Below are 13,815 nucleotides of genomic sequence, written 5' to 3'. Positions count from 1 at the left end.
GAAGAGAGACCCTGAAAGCATTGCCAGACTATGGGGGCGGTACGGTGGCTCAGTGGTTAGCACTGCTGCCTCACAGCGTCAGTGACCCAGGTTCGCTTCCAGCCTCGGGCAACTGTCTGTATGGAGTTTACATGTTCTCTTCATGTCTGCGTGGGTTTCCTCTGGATGTTCTGGTTTCATCCCATAGTCTAAAGGGAGTGTTGCTGAACAAAGAGACCTTGGAGTGCAGGTTCATAGCTCCTTGAAAGTGGAGTCGCAGGTAGATAGTATAGTGAAGAAGGCGTTTGATATGCTTTCCTTTATTGGTCAGGATATTGAGTACAGGAGTTGGGAGGTCATGTTGCGGCTGTACAGGACATTGGTTAGGCCACTGTTGGAATATTGCATGCAATTCTGGTCTCCTTCCTATCGGAAAGGTGTTGTGAAACTTGAAAGGGTTCAGAAAAAATTTACAAGGAAGTTGCCAGTGTTTGAGGATTTGAGCTATAGGGAGAGGCTGAACAGGCTGGTGCTGTTTTCCCTGGAGTGTCGGGGGCTGAGGGGTGACCTTATAGATGTTTACAAAATTATGAGGGGCATGGATAAGGTAAATAGGCAAAGTCTTTTCCCTGGGGTCGGGAGACCAAAACTAGAGGGCATAGGTTTAGGGTGAGAGGTGAAAGATATAAAAGAGACCTAAGGGCCAACTTTTTCACACAGAGGGTGGTATGGTTATGGAATGAGCTGCCAGAAGTTGTGGTGGAGGATGGTACAATTGCAACATTTAAGAGGCATTTGGATGGATATATGAATAGGAAGGGTTTGGAGGGATATGGGCCAGGTGCTGGCAGATGGGGCTAGATTGGGTTGGGATATCTGGTCAGCATGGATGGGTTTGACCGAAGAGTCTGTTTTCCATGCTGTACATCTCTATGACTCTATGTGTCGGTGGACTGGCCATGCTCAATTGCCTTACAGAGTGAGGGTTAGGTGAATTAGACATGATTAAATTTGAGGTTTTGGGGAGATGGTAGGGGGCTGGAAGTGGGTGGGATATTCTTCAGTGCAGACTCAATGGGCCAAATGGCCTCTTTCTGCACTGTAGGTATTCTATGATTCCACTGCTGATTGTTAGGAAAATCCCTCTGGTTCACGAATGTCCTTTAGGTTAGGAAATTGCCATCCTTACCTGGTCTAGCCCACATGTGATTGCAGACCCACAGCAATGTGGTTGACAATAAAGATGGACAATAAATACTGCTCTGGCCAGTGACGCCCTCATCCCGTGAATGAATAAAAGAAAATCCGACCTAAGGGGCAACTTTTTTGTGCAGAGAGTGGTCCGAGTATGGAACGAGCTGCCAGGGGAAGTGATGGAGGCTGGTACAATTACAGCATTTAAAAGGCATCCGGATGGGTATCTGAATAGGAAGGGTTTAGAGGGATATGGACTAAGTGCTGGCAAATGGATCAAGATTAGGTTACGATATCTGGACGAGTTGGACCGAAGGGTCTATTTCTGTGGTGTACATCTCTTTGACTCTATTAGTGGTTTCCTGAAGTAGGAACTATTGAGTGAACATTGAACTGTTTTCCTCTCCTGCTCCATTCACCTTCGCATTCAACCTTGATGTCCTCTCCTCCTCATAGTCAGGGCAGGAAGGACTGTGTAAAACCTGGTATGTTTTCATCATTGTGGATTAGGAGGATGGAAAAGGGTTTTAAAGCTAAGATATAAAAGGCTCAAAAAACCAAATGCAAATTCGGCAGTTCCCATAGGAGGGAACTAAAATGGTGGCTTGCTTTTAGAATTAATGTTCAGGTGTTTCTCCTTAAGTGAAAGAAAGGTTGGGGGGGGGTGGGGAAGGAGGGGAGGGTTGGGGGCGTGCTCGCTGGTTTAGTTAAAGTGAGACAAGAGGAACGGAAATAAATAACTGGAAGCTCTAGGATAACATTTGGCAGCCCAAAATTGGCAATCCTTCAGTAATTGCCCCCAGCTGACAGTTTGATAAATGAGGCAGTCTGAGAGCTGGAGAGCTGTGGCTGCATTCCGAGAAGCAGCAGTCTGTTCTTGATGAGTGGGATGAAACCCAATTGCCGAGTCCCCAACATTATCCCAGTCATTGTATCATCCCAGGGGCTAAGAGCAACCTGTTTTTCCTGGACTCCAGCCATGGTGCTGCTGCTGTCCTCTGCATCGTGCAGAAACTGCCTAGTGCATGGCTTCCTGGTACCCGCTCTGGTCGTTGGGTGGTGGTGGCCATTGTACCATGCAGTTTGGAATTGACTCCCGCCAGTCCTTAGCATGGCAGCACATTAGCATCAACAGGGCTGTTCTGCCAGGCATGGAAGTTAATCCCAAATCCCACAGGAAATCCTGAAACAGACGTCAAAATTAAAACCGGTCTCCTGTGAGTTTGGTAATGAATTTCCTGGCAGATTAGCACAAGTATCAAAACCTTCTGTAGGCTCACCACTTGTCTATCAGTGTAACCCCCTCCAGCTTTATATCTTGGTTGTCTAAGACATCTGTATCCCTCCAAACCTGACCTTTTGAGCATCGCTGATTCCATCGATTCATCGTTGGTGGCCATGCTATCAACTGCTGTGGCCACAAGCTCGGAATTCTCTTTCTAAGTCCCTCTGTCTCTTCAGCTCAAGCTCCTTTGTTAAGGCATCCTTAAAGCTTTCCTCTTTGGTCGAACATTTTGCTTGCTAAGAACTCTGTGAAATGATTTTGAGACCTCAAAGATGCTATAAAAATGCATGATTTGAAGATGCCAATGTTGGACGGGGGGTGTACAAAGTTAAAAACACACACCAGGTTATAGTCCAACAGGTTTAATTGGAAGCACTAGCTTTCGGAGCGCTGCTCCTTCAGGTGGTTCATCAGAACAATCACCTGATGAAGGAGCAGTGCTCTGAAAGCTAGTGCTTCCAAATAAACTTGTTGGACTATAACTTGATGTTGTGTGATTTTTAGCTTTATAAAAATGCAAGTTGTCATTGTTATTAGCGTGTGTGTGTCTGTGTGTGTCTGTGTGTGTGTGAGATCTATTAAGAAACCTGTTTTAAAGCTGTCCTTTGAATTGCTTAGTTATTGAGAATGTGATTATGTTGAAGGGTTGGAAGTTGAGGAGAAAATGAGGCATTCTCCTGCCTTTCTGTAAGGGAGGAATTTCATTCCCTTAGCAATGTCTCATCTGTGCCTTATGTGGTTCAAAACGGTGAAGGCTTTGGCTAATGATGAGCAACAGGTTATGAAGGGTTATGGAGCTGCCTTTGCTGACTGTCTGACTTACTAAGAATTGTCTTTCCTTTCTGATAGGAGACCATCAAGTGGTGAAGCTTCACTTGAAGTCCAAGGAGACAGGCATGACCTTTGCCAGCACCAGCTTTGTCTTCTACAACTGCAGTGTCCACCATTCGTAAGTTTGCCCAGATCTTGTTTCTAGTTGCTGCTCCGTCAGCAGCAGTGCATTGTTGCAGTGGGTCATTGGAGCCCCATGCTTAGGGTCATGTTTCATCTTGGTTCACTCGGACTGATGAAATGTAGACAAAAAAAATCTTGGAATTATATCTCCTCAGCCTCTTTTTTTCAAAGGAATTTAAGGATTGTTCTCGCCACAGTAGGAGAGTTCATACTGAATTAGGTGCGAATCATAGAATTCCTACCAAGTCAAATCAACAGGTCATTCGGCCCTTCGGATCCACACCAAGCCTCCGAAAAGCATCCCACACAGACCCACCCCATCCTACCCTATCCCTGTCAGTCTGCATTTCCCACAGCCAATCCACTTAACCTGCACGTCTTTGGACTGTGGGAGGAAACCGGAGCACCCGGAGGAAACCCCATGCAGATGCAGGGAGAATGTGCAAACTCCATGCATATAGTTGCCCAAGTGCAAATGGAACCTGGGTCCCTGGCACTGTGGGGCAGCAATGCTAACCACTGAGCCACAATGTCCACTGTGCTGCCCAATTTTTCTCTCTTTCCTTTACACTATTTCCAAGAGAAGAGTGCAAAGATGGGGAAAGCAAACTCACTAAACTTGGTAGAGCTACACTCTTAGGTTCAATTGAGTATAAGCTTGTTGTGGTTCTGTTCACCGAGCTGGGAACTTGTGTTGCAGACGTTTCGTCCCCTGTCTAGGTGACATCCTCAGTGCTTGGGAGCCTCCTGTGAAGCGCTTCTGTGAGGTTTCCTCCGGCATTTGTAGTGGTTTGACTCTGCCGCTTCCGGTTGTCAGTTCCAGCTGTCCACTGCAGTGGCCGATATATTGGGTCCAGGTCGATGTGCTTATTGAGCACTCATCCACAGATTCAATCAATAAGCACATCGACCTGGACCCAATATATCGGCCACTGCAGTGGACAGCTGGAACTGACAACCGGAAGTGGCAGATTGAGACCACTATAAATGCCGGAGGAAAGATCACAGAAGCGCTTCACAGGAGGCTCCCAAGCACTGAGGATGTCACCTAGACAGGGGATGAAACGCCTGCAACACAAATTCCCAGCTCAGCGAACAGAACCACAACAACGAGCACCCGAGCTACAAATCTTCCCACAAACTTTGAGTAAAAGCTTAATTGTTAGCAGATATTTTGAGATATTTACTCTCCTGAAGGAAATCCAATTGTTACTGGGGGACTATAATTGAGACCGGTAAAGGCTATCCTTCTTTATATAGTTTGGAGATTGATTCAGCAGCAGAACATCAACTCTTGAATTTGACTTTGTTTTTCTCTTTTTTAATCAAATAAATCAGTCTTGAAAGAAAAATAATAGAAAATATTTTAATAAAATATTTATTGCCAGGAAATTAATTTCATTTTCTCATAGCAGTTGATCATTAAAAAGAATATTGCTGAAAATGATTAATTGTTTATTGCTGTGCCTGCACTGCAGCAGTTTTTAATGATTGAGTCGGTCTATAAAGCGTTGAATAAAAGATTAAATAAATAGACTGTAATTACTGATGTCAACTTATTAAAACAGGCAGAGTCTGAAACTCTACTGATTCCTTCAGCTTCCTCCCTCCCATCCCGCTGCAGGCATTCCCTATGGGAGTTCCCGGGGTTTTATAAATAGACAAATTGCATAAAGCAAGATATGGTGGATCTTTATAAAACACTGGCTTGGCCTCAGCTGGAATCTACTTCTGGGCACCACACATCAGGAAGAATATGAGGTTATTTAACTGTGTTGTTCAACAGTTTAACTGTTGATGTCCGTCATTGAAGTCTACTGACTATGGAATAGTAATAACACAGGAGACCATTTGAGCCATAATGCGCATTTTTACAACTCACCTAGTCCCAATTTTCTGCCCTTTCCCCGTGGCCCTACGAATAAAGAACAAAGAAAACTTACAGCCCAGGAACAGGCCCTTCGGCCCTCCAAGCCTGTGCCGATCCAAATCCACTGTCTAAACCTCTCGCCCAATTCCTAAGGATCTGTATCCCTCAGCTCCCCACCTACTCATACAACTGTCCAGAAGCACCTTAAATGAATCTACCATGCCTGCCTCTACTACCTCTGCTGGCAATGCGTTCCAGGCACTTAGCACCCTCTGTGTAAAGCATTTTCCGCGTGTATTCCCCTTAAACCTTTTACCTCTCACCTTGAACGCGTGACCTCTCGTTATTGAATCCCTCACCCTGGAAAAAAAGTTTCTCTCTATCCACCCTGTCTATATCCTTCTTAAATTTGTAGACCTCAATCAGGTGCCCCCCTCAATCTCCTTTTTTCTAATGAAAACAATCCTAACCTACTCAACCTCTCTTCATAGCTAGCACCTTCCAGGCAACATCCTCATAAACCTTCTCTGCACCCTTTCCAAAGCGTGTCCACATCCTTTTGGTAATGTGGTGACCAGAACTGTGCACAGTATTCTAAATGCGGCCGAACCAATGTCTTGTACAATTTTAATATGACCTGCCAGCTCTTATACTCAATACCCTGTACGATGAAGGCAAGCATACTATATGCCTTCTTGACTCTATTCACCTGTGCAACCACCTTCAGGGTACACCCAAGGCTCTTCTGTTTGCAGTATAGTTTGCTCTAGAATTAGATCTTCCAAAGTGCATCACCTCACATTTACCCAGTTTGAACTCCATCTGCCATTTCTCTACCCAACTCTCCAGTCTATCTATATTCTCTTGTATTCTTTGACAGTTCCCTATGCTTTCTGCTACTCCACCAATCTTCATGTCATCAGCAAACTTACTGATCAGACCATCACTGCCCTCTTCCAGATCATTTATGTATATCACAAACAACAGAGGCCCCAATACTGACCCCTGTGGAACACCACTGGTCACCTTTCTCCATTTCGAGAAACCCCCTTCAACTACTACTCTCTGTTTCCTGTTGCTCAACCAGTTCCTTATCCACCTAGCTAGAACACCCTGCACACCATGTCACTTCACTTTCTCCATGAGTTTACCATGGGGAACCTTATCAAACGCCTTACTAAAGTCCATGTATATGACATCTACAGCCCTTCCTTCATCTATCAACCTGGTCACTTCCTCAAAGAACCCTATTAAGTTGATAAGGCACAATCTCCCCCGCACAAAGTCCTGTTGCCTATCACTGATAAGCCCATTCTTTTCTAAATATAAATAGATTTTATCCCTCAATCCCTTCTCCAGCAACTTTCCCATGATGTCAGGCTCACTGGTCTGTAGTTACCTGGAATATCCCTACCACCCTTCTTGAACAGGGGGACAACATGAGCAACTCTCCAATTCTCCGGAACTTCACCTGTGTTTAAGGATGCCACAAAGATATCTGTCAGGGCCCCAACTATTTCCTCTCTTGCCTCCCTCAGCAACCTGGGATAGATCCCATCCAGTCCTGGGGATTTGTCCACCTTAATTGGACAGAAGGAATCATAATGGAATGTTTTCTATTGTGGTAGATATCCATATCCTTTTGAAGTCCACACTTGAATCTGCCTCCAAATTCTCAGGCAGTGCCTTCCAGATCCTAACCACTAGCTTCATAAGGAAATGATAACTAATTGTCACTGTTACTTCTCTAAATTGGTACCCTCTGATTTCTGTCCCTCCCCCCCGCCCTCATCAATGGAACCAGTTTATTCCTTATCTTCTCTGTTCAGTAATGCTGTAGAACAAAGAGACCTAGGGGTTCAGGTGTATAATTCTTTGGAGTTTGTGTCACATGTAGAACAAATTAGTTAAGAAGGCTTTTAGCTTTATTGCTCTGACCTCTGTGTATATGAGTTCAGATGTTACATTGAAGTTGTACAGGGTGTTGTTGAGGACTCCTCTGGAGTACTGTGCCCAGTTCTGGGCACCCTGTTATAGGAAGGATATTATTAAGCTAGAGAGTGTTCAGAAGAGATTTACTAGGACGTTACTGGGAATGGAGAGTTAGAGTTATAAGGATAGGCTGGGACTTTATTCACTGGAGTTTAGGAGATTGAAGGGTGACCTTATAGAAGTTCACAATATCATGAGGGCCATAGATAAGGTGAATGGCAGGTGTCTTTTCCCTCGGGTGAGAGAGTTCAAGACAAGGCAGCATATTTTTAAGATGAGAGGAGAAAAATTTATAAAAGGCTTGAGGGGTAACTTCTTTACACAGAGTTTCACGTATGGAATAACTTCCAGAGGAAGTGGTAGATGTGGGTACAATTACAGCGTTTGAAAGACATTTGGATAAGTAAAGGAATAAGAAATGTTTGGAGGGATATGGGCCAAGCACAGGCAGGCGGGACTAGATTAGTTTGGGATTGTGGTTGCATGGACTGGTTGGACCAAACCGTCTGTTTCTGTGCTGTATGATTCTATGACAGTGTCCTCACTATTTTGAAAATTTCTGTTCAATTTCCTCTCAACTTTCTGTACAGAGAACAGCCCTGGCATTTCCAATCTACCCTGCTAACTTGAATTGCTCCTAACCTAGAACCAAATCTTTTGGAATCTCACATCCTTTCTAAAGTGTGGTGCCCAGAATTCTACTCCAGTTGTGGACAAGCCAGTGTGTTATAAAGATTCACCATTTCTTGCTGTGTTCTATTTGTCCATTTACAAAGCCCAGGACCCTGCATGCTTTTTAGTCCTTCCTGAAACCACTGTGCCACCTTCAATGATTTGTCCACGTAAACGCCTAGGTTTCTTGCTTTGGCTTCCTTTTGGATCAGAAATGTGAATGTGACATTGGGCAAATGGTTGGACCTACAGGCTGACTCATTGTCTTGCCCTGAGGGTTTCTATCCTCAGGTCTCAACAGAAGTCGGTGTTGAACAGTTGATGCATTGGTTTTAATTACCCAAAATTCAGGGAAGGATCCATTAGGTTTGAAAATAACGAATGTAACTGCTTTATTCAAAAAAGTGAAGGAGCCAGAAAGCCAGAATCTCTGGGCCAATTGGCTTCATGTCTACGATAGGGAAGATGTTCTACTATTTAAGAAATTACAGCAAGGCACTTACATACTTTCAACATAATCAGGCAGAACCAACAAGGTTTTGTGAAAGGAAAATTGTTTTGGAACAATTTATACAAGTTCTTTGAGAACATAATGTGCTGTGGATAAAGGGGTGGATACACAATATTTAAATTTCCAAAAGGCCATTGATAAGATGCCAAAGCAAAGGTTATTACAGAAAATAAGAGCTCATGATATAAGGGGTTTCATATTGGCATGGACAGAAGATTGGCTCACTAACAGGAAACGGAGAGTAGACACAAATGGATCATTTGGTCATTGGCAGGATTAACGTGTGGTATGCCACAGGGATCAGTGCTGGGACCTCAACCTTTTTACATAAATGCCTTGGATGAAGGAACCAAAGATAAAGCTGCCAAATTTCCTGATGACACAAAGTCAGACAGGAATGTAAGTTGTGAAGAGGACAAAAGGAGGGTACCGAAAGTTCAGATCGCTAAGTAAATGGGGAAAGATCTGGCAATTCTGCTACAAGATGGAAAAATATAAAATTGACCATTTTGATAGGAACATTTTTTTAAAAAGCATATTATTTAAGTGGTGAGAGATTGCAGAGCTTTGAGTGGCAGAGGGATGTGGTGCCTTAGTGCAGGAAGTGCAAAAACTTAGTGTACAGATAGCACATAGAACATAGAACAATACAGCGCAGAACAGGCCCTTCGGCCCTCGATGTTGCGCCAACATGTGAACTATTCTCAGCTTGTCCCCCTACACTATCCCAAAATCATCCATGCGCTTATCTAAGGATTGTTTAAATCATCCTAATGTGGCTGAGTTGACTACATTAGCAGGTAGGGCATTCCACATCCTTACCACTCTCTGCGTAAAGAACTTGCCTCTGACATCTGCCTTAAATCTATCATCCCTCAATTTGTAGTTATGCCCCCTCGTACATGCTGACGTCATCATCCTAGGAAAAGGTATTTCACTATCTACCCTATCTAATCATCTAATCATCTTGTATGTCTCTATCAAATCTCCCCTTAGCTTTCTACTTTCCAATGAGAACAGACCCAAGTCTCTCAGCCTTTCCTCATAAGACCTTCCCTCCAGACCAGGCAACATCCTGGTACATCTCTGCACCTTTTCCAATGCTTCCACGTCCTTCCTGTAATGGGGCAACCAGAACTGTACACAATATTCCAAGTGTGGCCGCACTAGCATTTTGTATAGTTGCAGCATGATATTGCGGTTCTGGAACTCAATCCCACTTCCAATGAAACCTAACACACCATATGCCTCCTTAACAGCACTATCCACCTGGGTGGCAACTTTCAGGGATCTATGCACATGGACTCCAAGATCCCTCTGCACATCCACACTACCAAGAATCTTTCCATTGACCCAGCACTCTGCCTTCCTGTTATTCTTCCCAAAGTGCATCACCTCACATTTAGCTGCATTAAACTCCATTTGTCACCTATCAGCCCAATTCTGCAGTTTATCTAAGTCCCCCTACAACCTGTAACATTCTTCCACACTGTCCACTACTCCACCGACTTTTGTGTCATCTGCAAATTTACTAATCCATCCACCTATGCCTGTGTCTAAGTCATTTATAAAAATGACAAACAGCAATGGTCCCAAAACAGATCCTTGTGGCACACCACTAGTAACCGGACTCCAGACTGAATATTTTCCATCAACCACCACTCGCTGCCTTCTTCCAGAGAGCCAGTTTCTAATCCAAACTGCTAAATCACCCTCAATTCCAATTCAGCAAGATTCAACAAGAGTTTGGAAAGCAAATTGAATCTGGATTTTGTTTGTGGAATTGAATACAAAAATGGGGAGGTTATGCTTCATTTACACAGGACACTAATGAGATCACATCTGAAGGACTGTGTAATGTATAGATCTCCTTACTTAAGGAAGAAAAGACGTTGTGAAACATGAAAGGGTTCAGAAAAGATTTACAAGGATGTTGCCAGGGTTGGAGGATTTGAGTGACAGGGAGAGGCTGAACAGGCTGGTACTGTTATCCCTGGAGTGTCAGGGGCTGAGGGGTGACCTTATAGAGGTTTATAAGATCATGAGGGACATGGGTACGATAAATAGACAAAGTCATTTCCCTTGGGTGGGGGAGTCCAGAACTAGAGGGCATAGGTTTAGGGTGAGAGGGGAAAGATATAAAAGAGACCTGAGGGGCAACTTTTTCATGCAGAGGGTGGTGCATGTATGGAATGAGCTGCTAGAGGAAATGGTGGAGGCTAGTATAATTGCAACATTTAAAAGTCATCTGGATGGGTATATGAATAGGAAGGGTTTGGAGGGATATGGGCCAACTGCTGGCAGGTGGGACAAGATTGGGTTGAGATATCTGGTCGGCATGGATTTGTTGGACCGAAGGACCTGTTTCCATGCTGTACATCTCTATGACTCTGTGACTCTATATTATAAATGTGTCTGAGATGGTAATGGCTCAAAATCAGATTTATTTGATGCAAGAAGCAGTACTTTGCTTTCTTAAGACCAGGTGGGTTTATTGTTAATCATCGAATCACAATATCATAGAGTACAGCACAGAGTGAGACCATTCATGTCATCATATCCATGCCTGTGTTCCCTGCTTTCCCCTCAGATGCTACAACCATCCTTTTCACATTACCTATTTATTCAATTCCGTTTTGAAAGCTATTAATTCCATCATTCTATTGGGGAGTGTGCTCCAGATCCTATCCACTGATTTGTTTAAAAAAAACTTCTCCTTATCCCACCTCTGATTCTATTGCCAGTCTCTTTACATTTGTGCCCTCATACTATTAACTGTTCAGCCACTTGAAACAGTTTCTCTTTGTTTAGTTGATCCAAATCCTTCAAGATTTTAAATGCACTCACCAAATCTCCTTTTAGGCTTTTCTATTACGTGGAGAATACACCCAGTCTTTTCAGTGTGGACAAATTATCTAAAATAAGTAAAAACGAGGACTGCAGATGCTGGAAACCCGAGTCTGGATTAGAGTGGTGCTGGAAAAGCACAGCAGGTCAGGCAGCATCCAAGGAGTAGAAAAATTGACGTTTCTGGCAAAAGCCCTTCATCAGGAATAGAGGCAGGGAGCCTGCAGAGTGGAGAGATAAATGAGAGGGGGCTGTGGGTGGGGAGAAAGTAGAGTCTAGATTAGAGTGGTGCTGGAAAAGCACAGCAGGTCAGGCAGCATCCGAGGAGCAGGAAAATCGATGTTTCGGGCAAAAGCCCTTCATCAGAAATAGAGCTGTGGGGAGAAAGTAGCATAGAGTACAATAGGTGAATGGGGGTCAGGATGAAGGTGATAGGTCAGAGAGGGGGTTGGAGTGGATAGTGGGAAGGAGGGAGGTCATAGAGATATACAGTGTGGAAACAGACCCTTCAGTCCAACATACCGACCAGATATCCTAAATTAATCTAGTGCTATTTCCCGGCATTTGCATCATATCCCTGTAAACTCTTCCTATTAATGTACCCATCCTTCCTTTAAACTTCACTGAGAATTGTGAAGTTCTGCAATAGGAAGGCATAGAGATATTTCCTCACCAACCTGTTCAGAGATGCTATTACACAGGTCTGGAGCAGGTAGAATTTGAAACCAGGACTCTTGGCCCTGAGGTAGGGGCACTACCATTGCACCACGAGAACTTCATTCAGAAACACATATACTTAGCCAACGATATCGAGGATTCAGATGACATGTGCTGTTGCGAATTGGACTTTTTACTTCCTTTTCCCATCTTGACTTCCTTTAATGGTGCACGTTTATATGGAAGCATAAAATACTTAATGCAATTTTCAGTATGGTACAAAACTGGAAATTGTTGAATTCAATGGAAACTTTTCAAAACAGAAGGAATTTGTGCAGTCCATCAAGCCTGTTTATTGGAAAGCAGTTATGTCTATCCCGCCAACCTCTTTTATTAATTGTCCATAACCTCATAAATTCTTCATTCCTGTTGAACTCCCTTTTAAATTCCTTATGGAATTAGCTTCCGGCAACTTATCAAACAGAGCATTCCAGGTGCCAACAACACTGCAAGTGAAAAAACACTCTCTTCATTTCCCTTCTTGCTCTTCTGCTGATGATTTTAAATTTATGACTTCTGGTGATCAATCCACTTGCCAGAATGAATAGATTTTCTTCATCTACTCTGTCAAAAGCTCTCATAGTTTGAGGGTGGGTTGGAAGGTTAATCAGAGTTTAACTTCCATTTGCAGAGGGACTGGACTATATTTGTGACCTTTGGCTTCACAGTGAGCAGAAACCAGCTTGAATAATTAGCTTGTCGTTGGGCTCTGTTGAAGTGTGAAAGCTTTAAGTTTTTATTTAGCTACACTCAGGTTCTTATTAGCTAGAATCAGCCTGAATACTTGCACAAAATCAGAAGTCACATGACACCAGGTTATAGTCCAACAGGTTTATTTGAAATCACAAGCCTTTGGAGCACTGCTCCTTAGTCAGGTGATCTGAATATTTGTAGGTTGTGTAATGTGCTATGAATTGTATATTTTGTCAAACCAGGTGCCTGTCCTGTGTGAACAGTCCCTATCGATGCCATTGGTGCAAATATCGACACATGTGTACACATGACCCACGGACGTGCTCTTTCCAGGAAGGGAGGGTCAACATTTCGGAGGTAAGGGCATTTCCAGTCTTTCTTCCCTCCTGTCACCCATATAGCTGGCCGAACCAACTCTGCTTTTACAGATCTGAAGTGATAAGCACGTATGAAAGGGGGATCAAGATAAGGACCATTGAGGCTTTCCGATTTGTCCTTTCTCCCCACAGGAAGCAGTCTGAGGTGTGGTCAGTCGATGGTTTTGAGATTAATTCAGTTCTGTGGTCATAGTGGCTAAAGGAGTTGAGATAGAGATTATTCATGATCTAAATGGATCTTGGAATAGGTTCATGGTGCCAGAAAAGCTGCCTTCTGTTAGAATGTTCCTTACCGTTTGGTTCTGGCTAATTCACAGTTTTGACGATGGAAAATTCACCCATTGTGTAGATGGTTAGGACATTGAGAGTATTGGATAGAAGGCCAGAGCTGGAATAAGTAGCATTGATCTGTTAGTTGCATGTTGCATTTTGATAAAATGTGATAATTTAAACAGATTCTGTAGACTGATGTTTCAGAACTCTACCAAGGAGGCATTGTCAAAATCCTTCGGGCTGAAATATTAAATTGTGATCTGAATTGAGTAAAAGAAGACAAGAATCTGTGAACACTAGAGATCTGAATCTAAGAAAGTGCTGGAAACATTCAGCAGATCCGGCAGCATTTATAAAGAGAGAAGCAGCCAACGCTTTGAGTCCAGTGGTGTATCATCAGAACTGCCTGGTCAGGGCCCACTGGACTTGGAATGTTGGCTCGGCTTTACCC

At 43.5% G+C, this 13,815-nt stretch overlaps 1 protein-coding gene across 8 annotated transcripts in view; it reads left to right on the top strand.

The window, feature by feature from the left end:
• Nucleotides 1-13,815, top strand: part of plxna4 (plexin A4) — a 633,380-nt gene that overhangs the window by 436,906 nt on the left and 182,659 nt on the right. For all 8 annotated transcript variants that reach the window (XM_087999383.1, XM_043714038.2, XM_087999382.1 and 5 more), the window contains 2 exons: nt 3,308-3,407; nt 12,957-13,071. In XM_087999383.1, the coding sequence (XP_087855509.1) occupies nt 3,308-3,407; nt 12,957-13,071 (215 nt within the window). The remainder of the gene's footprint in view (nt 1-3,307; nt 3,408-12,956; nt 13,072-13,815) is intronic.

The sequence above is a fragment of the Chiloscyllium plagiosum genome, unplaced genomic scaffold, assembly GCF_037043375.1.
Source record: "Chiloscyllium plagiosum isolate Xiang-an unplaced genomic scaffold, Cpla_swu_hap1 HiC_scaffold_23, whole genome shotgun sequence".
NCBI classification, from domain to species: Eukaryota; Metazoa; Chordata; class Chondrichthyes; order Orectolobiformes; family Hemiscylliidae; genus Chiloscyllium; species Chiloscyllium plagiosum.
The sequence above is the reverse complement of the archived record's forward strand: the minus strand, read 5'-3'. Positions and strand labels throughout refer to the sequence as shown.